Consider the following 23,931-nt stretch of genomic DNA (forward strand, 5'->3'; position numbering starts at 1 on the left):
GCGGACAGTTGGTAGAATTCCATATTGAATTGTTGGGTAATATATCCTAAATTAAACACGGTTATTGGATTGAATTCTACTTTTATTTACATATATGTAAGTATATGATAGTATATGTGTTGGGTTGTGGTCCCGTGGTTAGTATTGCGGACTCTTTAGTCAGTTTCTCGGTTCGAACCCACTCCACCACAATTTGATACCTATTTCTAATAATGAGCTGCTTAGGCTCACAGAAATAGTATGAAATTGAAATATTTGTGTAAATAATAATAACACAAATATTTCTCTTTAAAAAAAATGTGACACTATCAAACACATGAGTTTTTGACCATGTCCTAATAAGACGAAACGCGTCACATATCGCTCACTCCTTTCAAGAATGTCATGAATCAAAAATCGTCAATTTTCAGTTGTGCATGTTTTCGGAATGCCCAGAAAATGTACTATATCCCAGCAAAAGCGGCATATTTTTAACTTAATATTTACCCGCTACAGGGCAGAAAGTGTTGTTTTTGCATTTTGAAGAAAAGGCTTAGTTTAATAATTTTTTTAAATAAACTAGTTATTTTTCAAATGGAGAATAAATCTTCAGGTTTAACCTAAAAAGATCTGTTGCACAGAAGTTCAATAAGTGGCTTGATATTTATTTTTAATAACTTGTATTACATTTTTAAACTTTAAAAACGTTCTCCTGAAAAATCATGTTTTTTTTATATTTATGACGTTCTTGAAAGGAATGGACGATATCATAAATGTAAATGAGAGTAGAATTCAATCCAATAACCGTGTTTAATTTTGGATATATTACCCAACAATCTTATACTATTTTATAATATATTATATTTTAGCTAAGAGTAGCCACTACTCGACATCAGGCACTGAATAGCTGCGACAGCATAGAGAATATTTGCATTTTATGTAATGTTTATCGCCAGTAGAAACTTGAGAGGTGTGGCATTGTAAACTTTTGTTATGAACAACACTTTCTCTTGGCTAATGTCCAATAGAAATGACTGAAGCGATTAGGCGCAAAAACACGTATGCTGTTGTTAATTAAATCACAGATTTAGTATTCGCAACCTCTCGTGTATTAAAATAATAGACAATTTAGTTCTATGAACATTTACAACGAGGGCTATTGCAAGGAAAATAGTCATCATAGCATATGGGATCGAATGCAGAGCGGACACCGCAGTAACAAAAAACGCGCTAAGAGTGTCAGAAATGAAGACTGTAAGGAGCATATCTAGCAAGAGTCTACGAGGTAGAATAAGGAACACCAGGATGAGAGAAATATGCGAGATCGAAGACGTCGTTAGGTGGGGAAGACAACGAAGAAGACAATGGTATGCGCATTTGAGGAGAATGGAACCATCCAGACACCCCCACATTGCACTGCAAGGCCAACTCCAAGGTAGAAGATAGAGATGGATTAACAGCTGGGATTCGATATTGCAGTAGGCTAATCCCTCTCAAAAACAGGTCACAAGGCCTACACCAAGAAGAAAAAGAACGTATTGCTACTTGGTGTTTTACGAAAGTCACTTGGCGTTGGAATATATAGCAATCTTTCTCCTTCTCTCTGCGTTATATCTTCTCTCTCACGTAACGAAATGTGCCTAATAAACGTGTCGCGCCCTTGAAAATTCACTCTCCATTCTCACGCAATTACCGATTATCAAATCGCTGTTTACAGGTAAAAAAATCGAGAAATTTCAAAATTAATATGTTTAAAAAAAATAATAATAAAAAAAAAAATATATATATATATATATATATATATATATATATATATATATATATATATATATATATATATATATATATATATATATATATATATATATATATATATATATATACGCTGTAGGTACCCATCATTAAGCCCTTACTGGCAATAATATAATTCATTAGGCGTACGTATGCGCTGAGAACCGGACGTCATTTCACATGAAATAAAAAATATATATTTATTGAAGTTAAGTTTGTTTTTTAGAGAATTTATCAAAAAATATTTTTACATATTTTTTAAACTCGTGACCTTTCAATATTTCTTTTTTTTCAATACTGTATATTTATTTAGAAAAAATATATATATAAGTATATTCAATACAAAAACGGCGTTTCAAGTAAAAATTAAAACTATTTCAAATGTTACCTGGGTTTAAAGAAACTTAACTTGCGATTTATCGAATACTGTGAAATAATTATACAGTATAAAACCCTTATCCGCACCCCAATGGTGCATAGGGCACTGCTTCATATGAACACAGTGTTATCTTGATCGTTTACACACGAAGGAAAGGTGATCAGCCCTCCGCCTCAGGTACCAGTCCAGGGTAATATTGAATAAATATTAGAGTGAAAAAATCACTTATATTTATTTGACCCCCCCTGGGAATCGAACCCGGGACCTCCAGAACGTATACTTATTTAGAAGAAAATTATATTTATTCAATACAAAAACGGTGTTTCAAGAAAAAAATCCAATTATTTCAAATGTTATGGGTTTATAGAAACTTAACTTGCGATTTATCGAATACTGTGAAATAATCATCATGATATGAATAAAATGTTTAAAAGAAAACACGTAGCGATATTGATTATTAATTTTTCCATGTCACGTTTTCTGGTAACATCAATAATGCTTGTTCACTAACCGCTAATACTGGCGTGATTCCCATACTAAACTCGCTACTATACTACTCTACTATACTACACAGCACTATACTATGTCTGCTTGTCATTTCAACACGAATTCTTGAGAGAAACTGGGTTGAATTTAATAGATCTCTTTTTCCATCGATTATTTCAGTGTTATCGAAGGATCTATACAACTTATTTATTTTTTTACAAAAATGTTAATAAAATTAGTATACAACCACTCACCGAGATTTTTACGTCTACCGGTTTCGAGAAGTACCCGTCTCTTCGTCAGGACAATCACTAACACAGCATGCAAACAATACTACTGGTGCATCATGCAAACAATACTACATGCAAACAATACTAATGGTGCTATGGTGGTGAAGGGTAGTATTGTTTGCATGCTGTGTTAGTGATTGTCCTGACGAAGAGACGGGTACGTCTCGAAACCGGTAGACGTAAAAATCTCGGTGAGTGGTTGTATACTAATTTTATTAACATTTTTGTAAAAAAATAAATAAGTAAAAATGACTAACCACAAAGTAAATGCTTTAAATATTAATAATATTGAGATCTATGCAAATTTATATTATAGGTATCTCTCTATTATAGTAGACTGAATGGACTGGTACCTGAAGCGGAGGGCTGATCACCTATCCTTCATGTGTAAACGATCGAGATAACACTGCGTTTATATGAAGCAGTGCCCTATGCACCATTGGGGTGCGGATAAGGGTTTATTATTATTATATATTAATACAATTGGAGTACATTTTATCAGCAGAGCTTCTCCAATAGTCAGAAGAATGAATAGTCCTATTTTTGCGTTTGTCTATTTTTACGTCTTTTTCTCTCGCGACAGTGTTGGTGGAACAAATTGTCCAATGCTCAGAGGAGTGATGTAACTCTGTGGAATGAGGAACTTGTTATGTTCAATACATAAGCACACTTATTATGCCTTTCTTACGAAGCCAGTTACATACTGGAAACCTGTGTATTTATCTGTTGGGAAAAATGCCTAGCTTTTAATGTAACATGTACATTTTTGTCGTAATTTTATGTGATTACTGCCTGACATTTCTTGGTGGAACTGCATTTTAATAAAATAACCACAATATATAGATTTTATATAAATTATATAAATAATAAAATGAACAATTTCATTTTATTATTTATATAATCTATCAGCGGAAGCTAAACTGGCAGTACACAATGGAGTTCTGGTTCCAATCCTTATGTATGGAAGCGAAGCATGGAGTTGGCAAAAGAAGGATGAAAGCAGACTGAATGCAGTCGAAATGCGATCCCTCAGACGAATGTGTGGCAAAACGATGTTTGATAGATGTTCGAATGATGAAATAAGGAAAGAACGAAAGGCTGAGATAAGCATTATCGATAAAATTAAGAAAGGTGTGTTGAGATGGTTTGGACATGTGGAGCGTATGAGTGAAGAAAGAACGGTTAAACAAATTTATGAGGCGAATGTAGTTGGAAAAAGAAGCAGAGGACGACCGAGGAAAACTTGGCACAATCAGGTATGTCAAATACTTGAAAGCGGCCGGGTCAGGAGTCGTAATAATCGTCGGGTATGTATGAGGAGATGCATGCATGTAGAAGAGGCAAAGAATGTTTGCAAAGACAGAGTGATGTGGCGTTCGATTCTCTCTGCCTACCCCTGCATTATCAAACGAATGTGAAGATCAAATGGACTACGGTCCTTATGTAGCTATACAGTTCTAAGTGACAGTTTTAACACGTGCAGCAATAATTTATGGGAGACAACAGTAGCTAATGGGGGATGTAGGTCTGTACCCTTATATCTATACCTAACTAATGCCCTAACAAGGCGAAACAATTGTCACAATATAATTTTTATGTGTTTTTTGTTAGTAAAATACAACTTAGTAGACTCAAAAAATCTGTGTTTGATTTAAAATTAATACATAAACTATTTTATTATATTTTAATAAAATAACCGTATAGATTTTTTCAATTTTATTTTATTATTTATATTACTCTTCGACATCTCAACAAAGAGAATATAGAATTCTGGGACTTACGACCGTACTGTAATTACGTTTACAAAACATGAAAAATAAATATGCGATATTGAAAACGGTATATTATTATTTACACAGCGTAATACGTTAAACAAGTTTGATGTTTGATAATATTATTTTATTTTATTTTGTAAGAAATAATAACCTCATATTTATTATTTTAATTCTGAAATCATAATATTATTTGTATATTTTAATTGTTTTGTGAAAGCCTGGGTGACACAGACATCAATAGTAAGGTAGAGGAAAGGCAATTGAGATGGTATGGGCACATAGAACGCAGAGAACTTGATCATATTGTGAACCAGGCGATCGCCATGGATCTTCCTCGAAAGACATCTAAAGGGAGACCAAATAATTCATGGATGCTGCAGGAAGATAACATGATTCGAAGGCATGGCCTAGGTGACGTTGTCCATGACAGAAGGACCTATAACCTGAGGACGAGGAGAGCTGACCCCAGCAGTTTATAAAGACGATAAGATCTATCGAAAGATGTTATAATTTTTTCTAATGGCATCGTAAGTCAATCAAATTTGACATTTTTTTTTTAATTAGACAGCTGCAGTACACAAACAGATTAAGCGTGGTGCTAAATTAATTTTGTTTTTGAATATTTTTTTACCAAATAAAAAAAAATTGTGATTGAAATCTTTATTTCGACTTTTACATTTTTTCTGTTAAGTGGAAAATATCATATTCGCCAATTGGCTGCCGCCAGTGTTGATAAACATTTGTGCCATTTTATCAATTTATTTGTATACTGCAGCTGTCTAGTTTACAAATGTCAAATATGATTGACGTACAACGCCATTTGCAAAAATTATGACATATTCCGATAGGGTGATTCATTTTGCGCCACTCGGTATATTTAAATCGTTTTCCTGTTTTTATTTTTTTTTATTTAGCTGGGTTTCTGTGCATTATTTGCCATCGTTATAGCTTGATTTGATATTCCATCACGTACCGTATATTGAAATTAGTCGTGTGTAAGGAAATGTTTATTTTAATGAAATTATTCGTAACGATTGGATAATCAGTGCGGAAGATGCCACTGGAAGGCAAATGAAGCGTAACTCGAAGAAATTGTAAGCCTGATAGGTTCGCGTCCATAAATCAGTTAGCTGTTGAGTGAATACTCATCGAAAATCATTTCCTATCAATAAATTGGACTTGTCTGAATTGCTTTGTAGTGTAAAGTGGAGCAGTGAAGTGTAAAATCAAGAGCACCTATCTCCATTTTGAAATTTCAAAAAATATATTTTTAACTGAGCAACTGACTACAGTGAATCAATCTATATTTATTTAACCTCGAGTTGTTATGTTTTTTTTTTGTAAATATAAATCAGAGGTAAAATAAATATGAACATACATAAAATAAATGTGTATATTATAAATATGTATAAAGTAAAATAAATATGAACATAAATAAAATAAAATAAAATAAATATGAATAAAAATAAATCAGAGGTAAAATAAATATGAACGGACAGTACATGGTAGAAGCTAACTTTTATATAGCTTGTATTATTTTGTTGACATCTTAATATGGATGATGATGATTTGGATGTTTAAAAGATGTAAGTAATTTTTTTAGACAACATTTTGAATATGTTCAAATACTTGTTCACAAATCTGGATTATCTCCAATTAGGAGTTATTTTTTTATTATTTCCCCGGGTAAGTAAGCCCCGTAAATTCCCAGACTTCCATATTCTTCTTCACCTATGTTAAAATGTCAAAAAAATATATAGAAAACTATATTTATGTGTCGGGTTGTGGTCCTGGGGTTAGTGTCGCGGACTCTTAAGTCGGAGTTTCTCGGTTGAAACCCACTCTACCACAATTTGATGCCTATTTCTAATAATGAGCCGCTTAGGCTCACAGAAATAGTATGAAAGTGAAATATTTGTTTTATTCATAAAAACACAAATATTTCTCTTTTTTATAAAATTAATAAATAAAAAATATATTGTCCAATATATTAATGTTAACTTTACGCCGGCGTATATCGGAACACAACCCCGGCGTAAAACGACGGTTACCTGTACACACATATCGCTCACTCCATTGAAGAACGTCATAAATCAAAAATCGTCAATTTTCAGTTGTGCATGTTTTCGGAATGCCCAGAAAATATACTATATCCTAGCAAAAGCGGCATATTTTAAACTTTATATTTACCCGCTACAGGCCAGAATGTTGTATTTTGAAGAAAAGGTATTGTTTAATTGTTTTTTTAAATAAACTTAATATTTTTCAAATGGAGAAAAACCTCCAGGTTTTACCTAAAAAGATCTGTTGCAGAGTAAAAAGTTCAATAAGTGGCTTGATATTTATTTTTAATACATTGTATTATATTTTTAAACATTAAAAACGTTCTCCTGAAAAATCAAGTTTTTTTCATTTTTGTAAATAAGGAAAACACGAATGTTTCTCTTTTTTAAAATTATAGTAATCTGTTTTTTTCTTACATTTTTAATTGATTTTTTTGGAGAATGCGACCTTTGATTCTACCCGCTAGAGCCCCGGAGAGCTAGCACATAATAAATGTAATTTTTCACTCGGCTGTTTCGTTTTTAATTCGCACTCATTTAGCAATTTAATTTAAGCGACAAGATAGATAGGTACTGAGCTATCTTGCATAATATAAAAATCTAGACCATCCACTGGTCTCATTTCTGTTCCTCTAAAATATTCGGCAGTAGTTGGCTTCAATTTGTACGACTACTTCCTGGTTGCAAAAAAATACTACCAGGTCAATAAAAATGTTTGTAGACTTTTTATTTTTATTTTTTTTATTCGTTTTTTGTTTTTTTATTACTTTATGTTAGTTGTCCGGAAAACTTTTTCTATTCAAGGTACACTTACTAAATGCAGAAATTTCAGAGGAGCATATGTACCATATTATGGTAACATATTTAATATATTATGTTTAACTCTCCGTTATTGTGTCCACCTCCGTAGTTTAATGGTCAGCACGCTCGGCTACCGCGCTGGAGGTCCCGGGTTCGATTCCCAGGGGGGGTGAAAATAAATATTAGTGATTTTTTCACTCTAATGTTTATTTAATATTACCCTGAACTGGTACCTGAAGCGGAGGGCTGATCACCCTTCCTTCGTGTGTTAACGATCAAGATTACACTGCGTTTATGATATGATGCAGTGCTCTATGCATCATCGGGGTGCGGATAAGGGTTTGAAGAATGTTTAACTCTTACCACTCTGTAGGCCAGACATTCTGGCCCGTATGATTCTAGTAGGCAGCTCCGTGGGCCACAATGTCTGGCCCGGCGCAGGTATAACTTTAAGCACTTATTTCTCTATCACCCAAGTATATTCTACCAAAAAATATTTCAGATAATTACATTTAATCTTAATTAACATGGTCATACGAGTTATCATTTTGGAAATTATGCCCGCAATTCTAGAATTAGGTTCAGAAGGAAGGATGAATACGTTTTAATATTTTATTTCTTATATATATATATATATATATATATATATATATATATATATATATATATATATATATATATATATATATATATATATATATATATATATATATATATATATATATATATATATATATATATATATATATATATATATATATATATATATATATATATATATATATATATATATATATATATATATATATATATATATATATATATATATATATATCATGTGTCGGGTTGTGGTCCCGTGGTTAGTGTCGCGGACTCTTGAGTCAGAGTTTCTGGATCCGAACACACTCTACCACAATTTAATACCATTTTTATTAATAACTAGCCGCTCAGGCTCACAGAAATAGTATGAAAGTGAAGTATTTTTTAAATAATAAAAACAAAAATATTTATCTTTTAATTAAAAAAAATATAATAATGATTTCAACTAACGATTTTTTTTCTTTTCCTTTCAGGTAAGTTACTTCAGTTGCCTACTTCTACATAATATGTAAGTCTTTTAATGTACTATTTAATCAATTACATTATATCGCTCACTCCTTTCAAGAGCGTCGTCAATCAAAAAACTTGATTTTTCAGGAGAAAGATTTTAAAGTTTAAAAATACGATAAAATGTATTAAAAATAAATATCAAGCCACTTACTGAACTTTTTACTGTGCAACAGATCTTTTTAGGTAAAACCTGAAGGTTTTTTTTTCATTTGAAAAATATTTAGTATATTTACAATAAAATAATTAAACAATACATTTTCTTCAAAATTCAAAAACAACACTTTCTGCCCTGTAGCGGGTAAATATTAAGTTAAAAATATGCCGCTTTTGCTGGGATATAGTACATTTTCTGGGCATTCCAAAAACGTGCACAACTGAAAATTGTCGTTTTTTGATTTATGACGTTCTTGAAAGGAGTGAGCGACATACGACAATTTTCAGTTGTGCATGTTTTCGGAATGCCCAGAAAATGTACTATATCCCAACATAAGAGAGATATTTTTAACTTAATATTTACCCGCTACAGGGCAGTAAGTGTTGTTTTAGCATTTTGAAGAAAAGGTATTGTTTAATTATTTTTTAAAATATACTAAATATTTTTCAAATGGAGAAAAAACCTTCAGGTTTTACCTAAAAAGATCTGTTGCACAGAAAAAAGTTCAATAAGTGGCTTGATATTTATTTTCAATACATTGTGTTATATTTTTAAACATTAAAAACGTTGTCCTGAAAAATCAAGTTTTTTTATTTATGACGTTCTTGAAAGGAGTGAGCGACATGTGCTTTTGGGAATTACTCTAACATAACACAAGAAAGCACCTCCCAGCAAAGCACTCAAATCACAATTGACAAGCTTTATAGTAACGAAACATAGATAGAACTCTAAGATTTAAAACACAGAAATACGTCAAGCGAAACCTAGCACATACCTTTATTGCTCAAAGGATGTTTGATTATTATGCAATAAGGTTGTGCAGCCTGCTTCCGCTATCCATAAAGTCATTAAAAACTCAAAATTAATACAAAAGATCTATTCATAAATGCATAATGGAGGTGGGTAGATCTGAACTAGATCGCATCATTATGTCATGTCGTATTTGATTGGATGTCATAAACAATTTTCTTTCATATAATTTTATAAATAAGTATTGTAAAATGTGCCCTCGGCACAGGAAAACTGAGTGAGAGCACATGATTGTATTTTTAATTATTTGTATGTTAGAAAATAAATAAAAAAATAATATTAATATGCAAATTGAATCGCCAATCGCAATTTAAAAAAATATTTAGTATAGTACTCTAAGGAGTATATCTGGCAAGAGTCTACGAGATAGAATTCCTTATAACAGGATAAGAGAAATGAAGGGAAGGCAACGAAGGAGACAATGGTATGCGCATGTGAAGAGAATGGAACCATCCAGACTCCCCCACATTGCACTGCACGGCCAACCCCAAGGTAGAAGGTAGAGATGGATTGACAGCTGGGAACCGACATCGCATGAGGCTTATCCCTCTTATGAACATGCCACAAGGCTTCCAACAAGAAGAAGAAAAAGAAGCAGTTTCATTAATTCGGGTAGTGTGGTTGTCATTCATGGGTCGAATGGTGAATGTTGCGCGTGTGTGATGTGATCACTTGACCAGCCTTTGACAAGTCTTAAGCCCTGTAAATATCCAGGCTCCCATATTCTTCTTAATTTATATTGAGATGTCAAAAAAAAGTAAAATGTAAAAAGTTAAAATGAAAGTGTGTCGGGTTGTGGTCCCGTGGTTAGTGTCGCGGACTCTTAAGTCAGAGTTTCTCGGTTCGAACCCACTTTGAACACAATTTGATACCTATTTCTAATAATGGTAGTATAAAATTTTTTTTTTTTATGTAATTAATGCAAACGCAAATATTTTTATAAAACCTCCTTTGCATAACCGTCAAAATATTTTGAATTTTTTTAAGTTGATAGTGTTTTAGTATTATTTAGTCTTGATAAAGAAGCGGTAAGCTTCGAAACCGGTAGACATTATAATTAAGTTATGATAAAATATTTATAGTGATTTTAAAACAAAGTTACATTTTATTTACAAATACTTTTCTTAATAAAAAAATACTCAAAAAAATATAATCAATTGAACACTCTCATTTTAATTTTCAATTTTCATTGGTTAAATTAATATCTTTAAAAACATTCATTTTCTATGAATTACTCATGAATTAACGTATATTATATCAATAAATTAGACAGTCATATTTGTAATTTATATTCGGTAGTAGATTCTATGTATGTACACATATATTACAAATTGAGAGAATGTCTCAAATCAAGTTTCACTTAGAGGTATTCGCATATGTAATTGTTATTGATATAATATAAAAACGAACGTGGTCGAAATATATATAATTTAATTTAGTAAAATAGAAATTATTATAGATTTTAAAGTTGCAGAAATTTAATATCGTATTTGATTATCCATTAACTTTAATGGATTTAATAAAAAAAATCAATTAACGTTTTATTGGATTTGAATTTTGTACTGACATTTCTTGGTGGAACTGCATTTTATATATTAAAAACTACTACATAAGTATGTGGCTTTTTTTCACATTTTTTACCGGGTTTCGTCTTTACCGACATCATTACTAGATGACAGGGAGAATAGAATGCCACCCACTCAGTCTTTGCAAACGATCTTCGCCTCTTCCGCATTCATGCATCTCTTCATACATACTCGCCAATTATTCCTGACTCCTGACCTGACCACTTTCAAGTAATTAATATACTTGGTTATCAAATACTTGAAATACATTTTAAAAAAACATTTTTTTCATCGAAATACGTATTCAAAAATTAAAATAAAAACTTTCATCGAAATAATAAAATAAAAATAAAAAAAGTATTTCCTCGAAATAATAAAAGCTTTCGTTGAAATAATAAAATGTTAAAATAAAATATTTCTTAGACAAATCATTGATAAATAAACGGTAGGTACTTATATATGAGGAGATTCGTGAATGCGAAAGAGGCGCAGAATGTTTGCAAAGACAGTGTGGTATGGCACTCTCTCTGCTTATCCCTGCGGGGAAGCGGCGTGATGGTTTGTTAATTAGTTTCATCCATCAGTAGATCGCTTTTTCATTCACTTTTAATATAAGTTTATGTTGTTTTAGTAAAATATTTCAAATACTTAACCTATTTTTAGTCATAAAATGTCGGAACTGTACACATTACATATATTTTTTAGAAACATGGAATTAAACGTGTGAAATGGGTCAGTATAATATAATACGATATTTTTTAATTGTCACAGGCCAGTCAAATCAACAGGGGGTTATAAAATTCAAAGAGACAACAGCCATCTATGATTGTATTTTAAAAGTTTTCATATAGCATTTTCTTCTTCATCTTTGTTGAGATGTCAAAAATGTTAAATAACTCCTAAGTGATGAAACCCAGAACAAGTATTTGGACACACTCAAAATGTTCTGAATTTATCGATAATGCTCATCTCAGTCTTGCATTCTTTCCTTATATCGCCATTCGAACACCTATCATATATCCTAGAAAATTTACTTCGCAAATAAACGATATCATCTACCTTTTCCATAATTTCCCCTTTAACTACTATTTTGCACCCAGATCAACAGTCATCTGTTTTAAAAACTATGGCCTTGGGTTTGCCGGACATTCATCAGCAAATTACTTTCCTTGCACACACCATATACATTTATCGCCAGCTCCTACAAGTCTTCTGTACTACTGGCAAGAATGACAGCATCGTCAGCATACAAAAGGCAACAGACAGTTCCCAAATGCAGAAAATCATCTACCTCTTCCATAATTTACCCATCAACTACCATTCAATACACTACACCAATACACTCAGATCTATATTCATCTCTTTCAAAAACCATGGCTTTGGGTTTGCTAGACATTCATTAGCAAATCACTTTCCTTGCACACACTATACACTTTTGTCACCAGCTCCTGCACGTTTTCTCTACCACCGGCATTAAGCACAGCATCGTCAGCATAAAAAAGGCAACAGACAGTTCCCAAATATACAATATCATCTACCTTTTCCAAAATTTCCCCATTAACTACTATTTTGCACCCAGATCTACAGTCATCTCTTTCAAAACCATGACTTTGGATTTAACAACATTAACTTATTACTCTCCTTGCACACATTATAGACTTCTGTCACCAGCTCCTGCAAGTCTTCTCTGTTATCTGCAAGAAGTAAAGCATCGTCAGCATACAAAAGGCAAAAGATAGTTCTTGAACATAATATACGACATCATCTATCTGTTTCAAAATTTCCCCATTAACTACTATTTCACACCCAGATCTACATTCATCTCTTTCAAAAACCATGACATTTGGAGTTGACAACATTAACTAATAACTTTCCTTACACACACTATACACCTATGACACCAGCTCCTGCAGGTTTTCTCTACTATTGGCAAGAATGACAGTATCGTCAGCATACAAAAGACAAAAGACAGTTCCTAAATATAATATACTACCTGTTCCAAAATTTACCCATCAACTACTATTATGCACCCAGATCTACAGTAATCTCTTTCAAAAACCATAACTTTGGATTTGATGACATTAACGAATTACTTGTGTCCGACCCATCATGACGTATGGAATCGAAAGTAAAGCGGATACCGTTGCCACAAAAAACGCGCTTAGAATGTCAGAAATGAAGACTCTAAGAAGCATATCAGGCAAGACTCTTCGAGATAGAATAAGAAACGCCAGGATCAGGGAAATATGCGAGATCGAAGATGTCGTTAGGCGGGAAAGGCAACGAAGGAAACAATGGTATGCGCATGTGAGGAGAATGGAATCATCCAGACTCCCCCACATCGCACTTTACGGCCAACCCCATGGCAGACGACTGCCGGGCAGACCAACAAAGAGATGGGTCGATAGCTGGGAATCGACTTCGCAGGAGGCTAATCCCTCTTAAAAACAGGCTACGAGGCCTTCAACAAGATGAAGAACTAATTAATAATTTTCCTTGCACACATTATACACCCTTGTCACCCGCTTCTGCAGGTTTTTTCTACTATCGGCAAGAAACACAGCATCGTCAGCATACAAAAGGCAACAGACAGTCTTCAACTCAACTGTTCATTGAATGGAACTGTCTGATCTGTTCCCTACTGTACTCTACATACTATATAGTATGTGTTCTGCCTGGCTGGGTTAGCAGACCTTGAGTTTTAAGGTCTTCTTTAGATTCAAAACGCTCATCGGGCCGAAACAGCTTTCTCCTTGATATCTGATATAAAGAAAAACATTAATTTTTATTGGTAGCGATTAAAAGCATTCTGTAATATTAAAAGATTTTTTTTTCGTAATGTTTTTTAAAGTCAATGCCATATTGATGATCACATATCGCAACACCAACTTGAAAAATAGGATTTATTTATAATTTGATATCTCAACAAAGATGAAGAAGAATATGGAAGTCTAAGTATCATAAGAAGAAATAAAAAATATAAAATGTTGTTGAAAAGTGTCCTTTTAAGGTGCATACGATGTTTTTTTTTATAATAATTGATGTTCAGATTTGAAACAGAAAGTATAGGTTATTTTTTTAACACCTCAACATAGATAAAGAAGAATATGGAAGTCTGGGCATTTACGGGGCTTACGACCGTCATAGGCTTGTTTAAGTGATCTCTTTACACACGTGTAACATTCACCAATTCTACCCATTATTGACAACCACACTACTCAATTCTTATCTCACCAATAGATGTCTCTAGTGAAGTTCTAGTGATTCAAGAATAAGGTTTCTAAATTGGTTCATATATTTAGAACTTCCAAGAATTTGAGTAGTGTGGTTGTCAATAATAGGTAGAATTGGTGAATGTTAAACGTGTGTAAAGTGATCACTTAAACCAGCCTATGACGGTCGTCAGCCCCGCTAATGCCAAGACTTCCATATTCTTCTTCATCTTTGATGAGATGTCAAAAAATAATATGGTAAATATTAAGTTAAAAATACGCCGCTTTAGCTGGGATATAGTCCATTTTCTGGGCATTTCGAAAACATGCACAACTGAAAATTTACGATTTTTGATGTGTGACGTTGTTGAAATAAGTGAGCGATATATGCTCCAATTTAATGACAATTCTCATTTTGTTACTGCTCTTTTAATTGGACAATGAACAATGCGTCGGCCTAACAGAGCTTCGTTTGGTTCGGAGTGTAAACAGCGTAAGTACAAGTTGTTTTATTACCTGCAGGAAGTGAGTGAACACACTTCCTTTATTTATGCTCAATTGTGTAGAAGGGATTCAACCCAAACTTCCCTTCCTTTACATTATTTTGAGTGTGTCCAAATACTAGTTCACAAATCTGGATTATCTCTGCTCAGGAGTTATTTTTTTTACATTTAGGCTATTACAGAACATTTATATTGCATTTTATTTTTTGACATTATATTTTGACATCTCATCAAAGATGAAGAAGAATATAGAAGTCTGGGCATTTACGGGGCTGACGACCGTCATAGGCTGGTTTAAGTGATCACTTTACACACGTGTAACATTCACCAATTCTACCCATTATTGACGACCACACTACTCAAATTCTTGGAAGTTCTGTATATATGAACCAATTTAGAAACCTTGTTCTTGAATCACTAGAACTTCACTAGAAACATCTATTGGTGAGATGTTAAGAAGCTTTGGTTCGTCAGCCCCGTAAATGCCCAGACTTCCATATTCTTCTTCATCTTTGATGAGATGTCAAAAAATTTTTTTTAAATAAATAAATATAAATGTGTCTCAACTTGAGATAAAACATCTATCGTTTTTATACGAGAGAAGATGGAAGCCTGAGCATTCCAAGGTTTATCTGGCGCTAGAACTTTATAATTATTTCAACACTGGATGCTGATTTAATTATGGAAATAAGGAAGCATTTTCCGCAAATAATTTTGCTGATTATATTTTTAATAGGCTAGTTACTGTGCGAGGCTGTGAGCTGTGAAGATATTTCATTGTCTTGTGGAAAAATAAAGATTTTGTTATTTTTCTCAGATGCCCATCAGAGCGTGGTATGACTCAGGTTTCAAAATGATATCATGATTAATATTATAAAATTGTCTGCAAGTGTTAATTGCTATTCTAGTAAAGTGATCAATTTAAAGAACGTCATATACCAAACCAGGCAATAGCAATGGATCTTACTCAAAAGATATCTAGAGGAAGACCAAAAAACTCATGGAAGCTGAGAGAGCATTATTCGAAGACATGGCCTTGGTGACGTTGTTCATGACAGAAGGACTTACAATCTGAGGACGAGGAGAGCTGACCCCAGCAGTCTACAAAGACTATAAGTTGGGACGTAGCCAGGAAGAAGATATACATATATTTTTGAAATGATTTTATTTTTACATTTTGACGTCTCAACACCTGAAGGATATGCAATTACTCTTGCACGATTTTCTTCTCGCTACCCAAAAATACAAGATGACTTTATCAGCTACAAAGACTAAAAAGCATGGTGTTCTGTCTTCGTGACTGTGGACTGTGGGTCTTAGTGGAACAGGTGGAAAAGTTAAAATACCTGAGTGTGGACCTGTGTAGTCTTATGTATCTACCATGTGAAGTGATGGGGAAAATAAACAAGGCTGCAGTCATCTCAGGATGCCTGAAAAATTCTGTATGGAAAAAACACTGACATTAGGATCGGCAGCTAAATTAATACATATAAAACTTGTGTGCGATTCACGATATATAATATATGGGATCGAATGCAGAACGACGACGCAGTAGCAAAAAACGCGCTGAGAGTGTCAGAAATGAAGACTCTATGGAGCAAATCTGGCAAGAGTCTACGAGATAGAATAAGTAACACCAGGATTAGAGAAATATGCGAGATGGAAGATATCGTTAGGTGGGGAAGGTGACATAGAAGACAATGCTATGCGCATATGAGGATGATGGAACCATCCAGACTCATCCACATTGCATTTCACTGCCAGCCCAAATAGATGGATTGACAGCTGGGAATCAACATCGCAGGAGGCTAATCCCTCTGAAAAACAGGCCACAAAGCCTACAACAAAAAAATAATAATAAGACAAGGTCTCAACATAAATGAAGAAGAATATGGAAGTCTGTGTATTCACAGGGCTTAGCTGAACGTTTGTTTTGTGTTAACAGCAAATTGGACACCATCTTGAGTTGCTGGTCGGCCATGCCTGACCGACTGCACGCCTCTGTGGTTTCGTCTGCACGCATCGCATACATTACTATCAAGACGACTGCCCCATGTACTAAACAACCCTTCGTCGCAGACCGTGAAAAGTTTAAAGGCCGATATAATTAAAAGCGAATCATCTTCTGCTAACAATGCCACGACTGAGTCCATCTCCTCCAATCTCCAATCGTCGCCGTAATATGACTTCAAACCAATATGTCTTTGCAAACAATCTTCTTCTCTTCCATATTTATGATCTCCTAATACATATCCGATGATGGTTCCAACTCTTCATTTATCCACGCCCGAGTATGTGACAAACTTGATCACTCCAAGTTTTCGTCGTTCTTCCTCTGCTCATATTTCCAACTACATTCGTCTCATAAATTGGATTTACTGTTTTTTCTTCAATCATTCGATTCACGTAACCAAACCATCTCAACTCACCTTATTTATTGATTTGGCGTTTAATTTGTAGAACTCCATTTTGATTTATGTATTAATTTTAAATCAAGCACAGATTTTTTGAGTCTACTAAGATGTATTTTATTAATAGAAACATATAAAAAATTATTTTGTGACAATTGTTTCGCCTTGTTAGGGCATTATCAAACGAATGTCGCCTTGTTAGGGCATTCGTTTGATAATGCCCTAACAAAGCGAAACAATTGTCACAATATAATTTTTTATGTGTTTTTGTTAATAAAATACAACTTAGTAGACTCAAAAAATCTGTGTTTGATTTAAAATTAATACATAAATCAACTCACCTTTCTCAGCCTTACATATATACATAGTTTTGTCAATCATGGGTAGAATTGGCGAATGTTACACGTCGCTCACTCCTTTCAAGAACGTCATAAATTAAAAAACTTGATTTTTCAGGAGAACGTTTTTAAAGTTTAAAAATAAAACACAATGTATTAAAAATAAATATTAAGCCACTTATTGAACTTTTACTGTGCAACAGACCTTTTTAGGTAAAACCTGTAGGTTTTTTCTCCATTAGAAAAATATTTAATATATTCAAAAAAAGAATTAAACAATACCTTTTCTTCAAAATGCAAAAACAACACTTTCTGCCCTGTGGCGGGTAAATATTAAGTTAAAATATGCCGCTTTTGCTGGGATATAGTACATTTTCTGGGCATTCCGAAAACATGCATAACTCAAAATTGTCAATTTTCGATTAAAAAAGTGATCTATGACGGTTGTAAGCCCTGTAAATGTATGTATGTTCTTTTTTACTTAAGAAAAGTAATTTTTTTGTTATCTACGCAAGGTAGTTAACGATTTATCTTCGTACTGTAATTCCAGACCAGATGTTGTGTTTGTCTTCTCATTTTTGAGTCAACTTCGAGACCTCAATTATGTCAAACGTACTTTAACCCTTTCACCCGCCACGGACGTAAAATAATCGTGATAATATTTATCTATTTGGTACTAAGCGATCGGGTGCGCGAGGTACCAGACGTGTCTGATATTTTTTTTTATCTATATCGGAAGTTGATTTTTTTAGAATGCCAGGTCTCAAGCTCTGGGATGCTCACAGACTTCCATATTTTAATGCATACAGGAACGATAGATGTTTCATACCAAATTTGTTTTTTTAGATAGGAGTTGCATTTATTATTCACCTTGCTTATTATGTCCGCGTCCGTAGTGTAATGGTCAGCATGCTTGACTACCGTTCTGGAGGTCCCGGGCTCGAATCCCAGTGGGGGTTAAATAAACAAAAGTGTTTTTTCACTCTAATATTTATTCAATATTACCCTGGACTGGTACCTGAAGCGGAACGCTGATCACCTTTCCTTCGTGTGTTCGATCGAGATAACACTGCGTTTATATGATGCAGTGCCCTATGCACCAGAGGGGAGTCTAATAAATCATTTATATTTATTAGACTCCCCTCTGGGAATCGAACCCGGGACCTCCCGGACCCTTCCGGGACAAATACGTATAATACCTAAAATGTTAACAAATCTTTAAATATAATTTTTATACAATTTCAATAATATCGTAGTCGCACAGGAGAAAGTGACTAACTACCAAAACGTAAAATGTTCAGGAGGGCCATTTAAGTCACTTTTGCTTAGCAAGAAAATAAACACCAGTCATTTTTAACTAGCTAACTAACTAACCATCACGCCACTTCCCCGCAGGGGTAGGCAGAGAGAATAGAACGCCACACCACTCTGTATTTGCAAACATTCTTCGCCTCTTCCACGTTCATGCATCTCCTCATACATACCCGCCGATTGTTACGACCCCTAACCTGACCACTTTCAAGTATTTGGCATACCTGATCGTGTCATGTTTTTATCGGTCTTCCTCTGCTTCTTTTCCCAATTACATTAGCCTCATAAATTTGTTTTACCGTTCTTTCCTCACTCATTCGTTCTACATGTCCAAACCATCTCAACACACCTTTCTTAATTTTATCGATAATGCTTATCTCAGCTTTGCATTCCTTCCTTATTTCACTATTTGAACATCTATCATACATCGTTTTGTCGCACATTCTTTTGAGAGATCGCATTTCGACTGCATTCAGTCTGCTTTCATCCTTCTTTTGCCAACTCCATGTTTCACTTCCATACATTAGAGTTGGAACCAGGACTCCGTTGTGCACCGCCAGTTTAGCTTCCGCTGCATTTTTAACTAGTCAATATATTATACTTCCAAGTTTTAAAATCCTTGGGGATTTTTTCAGGGCAATATTAAACTAGTAAGATATCAAATAGTCAATGATCACCTTTTTGTAAAACAATGCACTTGGTCACTTTCTCCTGTACGACTACGATATGTATGTATTTTAAATTGTCTTTAAAAAGTAAAGACGTTATTTGAGGGGTTATCCGAAACGTCAACTCTCGAGGTACCACCGTCGGCAATTCACCGTTGGAGTGTGGCTTCCTCGTTGGCCATTCAGCGTCCGACCATCTACCGGCGCGGACGTGTCGCGAGCGCCTCAACCACATAGCGGTTCTTGCGGACTACATTTTTTCCGATAATATCGAACCTGTTTGGAGCCGGAAGAGCTTTCATTATAACAATTCCAGCAGGTGAAATTTCTCGGTCATTTTACGAACGGGGAAATTTCGCGAACGTCATTGCCCATGGAGTGCATAATCGATTATAGCGATTCGAGATTCGAAATCGCTCGGTTAAGTCGTAACGCGTAATTTTTGTGTGTCTGTGCTATGGTAACGATGGAACGAATTACACCGAGTGATTAAAATTTGATAAAATAATCGTAAAAAGTGTTTTTTTTAATGCTGTGGATAATTAAGTGATTTATTTATTTTATTTAATAAAAACAACGCAAAGATGGATATTATGAAGATTCTTTTGAAGGATTTGGTAAATATTAATTTTTATTTTTTATTTTTATACAATATTATTTTTTGACATATCATCAAAGATGAAGAAGAATATGGAAGTCTGGGCATTTACGGGGCTTACGACCGTCATAGGCTGGTTTAAGTGATCACTTTACACACGTGTAACATTCACCAATTCTACCCATTATTGACAACCACACTACTCAAATTCTTGGAAGTTCTATATATATGAACCAATTTAGAAACCTTGTTCATGAATCACTAGAACTTCACTAGAGACATCTATTGGTGAGATGTAAAGAAGCTTTTTATTAAGCAGAAACTCTTATATTAGTACGTGAGATCCGAATCCTGGATTATAATCACACACATGAGAAACGCCAGAAAATACCATTTTCATTTTTATTATTAAGCATATAATTTGACCAGATAATTTATTTACAACATTTTGAGTGTGTCCAAATACTTGTTCACAAAATCTGGATTATCTCCAATTACAGGAGTTATTTTCATATTATTTTTTGACATATCATCAAAGATGAAGAAGAATATGGAAGTCTGGGCATTTACATTTTTATACAATGCTTATATTATATTTATTTGTTTATTTATTATCATCAGAAACATAATTTCAAATTATAGATTACGGTAAAGTGCCCTCCATGATGGTGTTTTGAAATAGAAATAATACTTTTACTAGTTCATATGTGTGTATATATTTACTTTTTTCTTTTAAAAAAAATATTTAAATCATCCCCAAGGTGAATATTATATAAGGAAATAATAATAATAATAAATGATAAAACCCTTATCCGCACCCCAATGGTGCATAGGGCACTGCGTCATATAAACGCAGTGTTATCTTGATCGTTTAAACATGAAGGAAAGGGGATCAGCCCTCCGCTTCAGGTACCAGTCCAGGGTAATATTGAATAAAAATGACAGTGAAAAAATCACTTATATTTAATTTACCCCTCTTGGGAATCGAACCCGGGACCTCCAGAACGGTAGCCGAGCGTGCTGACCATTACACTAAGGAAGCGGACGATATAAGGAAATAATGCATTTTTATTATTATTATGTTTATAGAAATTTAAAGTCAAATTAAATAAGAAGCAAAACATAAATAAAGGCATGGGTAAAAGTTTAAAGTTAATATCGTAAAAATCGTATAGTTAATTTTTATTTATTACTTAGTTTATCTATCACATTAAAAAATATTAAAAATATAAAAACATTTCATTCAATCATTTAAAACCCTCATCCGCACCCGTTGGTGCATATGAACACTGTATCATATGAACGCAATATTAGGGCACTGTATCATATGAACGCAGTGTTATCTTGATTGTTAACACATGAAGGTGATCAGCCCTCCGCTCCAGGTACCAGTCAATAAATATATGAGTGAATAAATCAATTATATATTTATTTGACCCCCCCTGGGAATCGAGCCCGGGACCTCCAGTACGGTAGCCAAGCGTGCTGACCATTAAACTACGGAGGTGGACAAACAAAGTGTGTAAAAAATGAACTCCACTGACAAGACACTTGGTGGTTTTTGGGTCTCCATAAAAAATGTACGTATTCTTGTATATATGTGTGTATGAAAATTATTTGAAAATTATTCTCCTATTTGAAAAATATTTAGTATATATCAAAAAATAACTAAACAATACCATTTCTTCAAAATGCAAAAACTTTCTGCAATGTAGCGGGTAAATATTAAGTTGAAAATATGCCTCTTTTTCTGGGATATAGTAAGTACATTTTCTGGACATTCCGAAAACATGCACAACTGAAAATTGACGATGTTTGATTTATGACGTTCTTGAAAGGAGTGAGCCATATATGTTCATAAAAGTGGCATACCCGTATTCCTAAAAGTTTGATTAAGATGAAGACTTCTAAATATACCTACATATATAATCTCCAGGATTATGTAACTTTTTTCAAGAAATTTTTATTCTTCTTTAAAAAATGATTTGCGTCAAAGCCTTGAAATATAATCAACTCCATCTGTTTGCCTAAACGTTAAATTTTCATAATTCCTCCATTAACTTACCAAATGTAAGCGATTCTAATTTCCCTTAACGACCATTTACGTGGCTAAATCGTATCGTAACAAAGAGAAGCGAGTATGAAATCATAAATTCGACGAAAAAGTTACACAGCTGTGATAATAGTATGAAAAAAAACTACAGAGATCGTTCATTTGTAAGGAAAAATGTTTTACTTATTTTAATTTATTTTTTAAATGTTAATAATATTAGTATATAACCAATTACTAAGATTTTTATGTCTACCGGTCAGGACAATCACTAACACTACAATTCTGTGGTAGTGATTGTCCTGACGAAGAGACGGGTACGTTTCGAAACCGGTAGACATTAAAATCTCGTTAAGTGTTTAGATACTAATATCATTATTTTTTTTTGTAAAAAAAAGTAAAAATGACTAACCACAAAGTTAATGCTTTAAATATTAATAATATCGAGAAAAATGTTTTAATTCGATGTTAGGGTAAACCGTGGTATTATTGACACCCTCAGTCATTGGCACCACTGAAAAATTACAGTAATAATAATAATTTTTATTCCAGCTTAACTAAACGGTTGGTGCAATAATAATAAAATAAAAACCTTATTCGCACCCCAATGGTGCATAGGGCACTGCATTTAATTAACGCAGAGTTATCTTGATCGTTAACAAGCAAAGCAAAGGTGATCAGCACTCCGCTTCAGGTACCGGTCCAGGGTAATATTGAATAAATATTACTGTGAAAAAATCACTTTTATTTATTTTACCCCCCTTGGGAATCGAACCCGGGACCTCCAGAACAGTAGCCGAGCGTGCTTTACACTACGGTGTCGGACATATCCGGATATTTTTTTAAAACTACATTATATTTAACTATTTTTGTTAAAACATTTTGATTGCTTAGATCCCAGTAAAGATTTTCATAGTTACAAATATTTTTATTTTATTTAGTAAATTAGTTATTTATTAACAAAGTTGGATGATCAATTTTGCGCCACCCTGAATCTGTTCGTATACTGTCTAGTTCACAAATGTAAAATATGATTGACGTACGACGCCATTTGCAAAAGTTATAACATCTTCCGATAGAGTGATTCATTTTGCGCCACTCTGTATATACATAGTTTGTCCAAATACTTGTTCCCAAATCAGCCTTCCTCCACTTGTTCTCTTGTAAGGCGAGACGAGAAAATATGCATTTTATCGTTTTGCTGAATTTTATAAGCGAAAGCTAAACTGGCAGTACACAACGGAGTCCTGGTTCCGACCATAATGTATGGAAGTGAAACATGGAGTTGGCAAAATAAGGATGAAAGTAGACTGAATGCAGTCGAAATGCCATCTCTCAGAAGAATGTGCGACAAAACGATGTATGATAGGTGTTCGAATAGTGAAATAAGGAAGGAATGCAAAACTGAGAAGCATTATCGATGAAATTAAGAAAGGTTTGTTGAGATGGTTTGGACATGTAGAACGAATGAGTGAGGAAAGAACGGTAAAACAAATTTATGAGGCAAATGTAATTCGAAAAAGGAGCAGAGGAAGACCGAGAAAAACTTGGCACGATCAGGTATCGCAAATACTTGAAAGCGGTCAAGTTAGGAGTCGAAACAATCGGCGGGTGTGTATGAGGAGATGCATGAACGT

At 33.7% G+C, this 23,931-nt stretch overlaps 1 protein-coding gene across 3 annotated transcripts in view; it reads left to right on the plus strand.

Annotated features, from left to right (window-relative positions):
- The window catches only part of Rhp (GTP-Rho-binding protein rhophilin), a 164,967-nt gene that overhangs the window by 68,048 nt on the left and 72,988 nt on the right, over positions 1 to 23,931 (plus strand). The window contains exon 1 of one of the 3 annotated variants that reach the window (XM_088269385.1): positions 19,827 to 20,263. The exons of the other annotated variants lie outside the window; for them this stretch is intronic. Coding sequence (XP_088125511.1) covers positions 20,231 to 20,263 — 33 coding nt within the window. The 5' untranslated portion in view covers positions 19,827 to 20,230. Of the gene's footprint in view, positions 1 to 19,826; positions 20,264 to 23,931 lie in introns of those variants that run through there. 3 annotated transcript variants of the gene reach the window in all.

This window comes from Brachycentrus maculatus, unplaced genomic scaffold (assembly GCF_059751285.1).
Source record: "Brachycentrus maculatus isolate JH-2025_06_01 unplaced genomic scaffold, ASM5975128v1 h1tg000349l, whole genome shotgun sequence".
Taxonomy (NCBI): domain Eukaryota; kingdom Metazoa; phylum Arthropoda; class Insecta; order Trichoptera; family Brachycentridae; genus Brachycentrus; species Brachycentrus maculatus.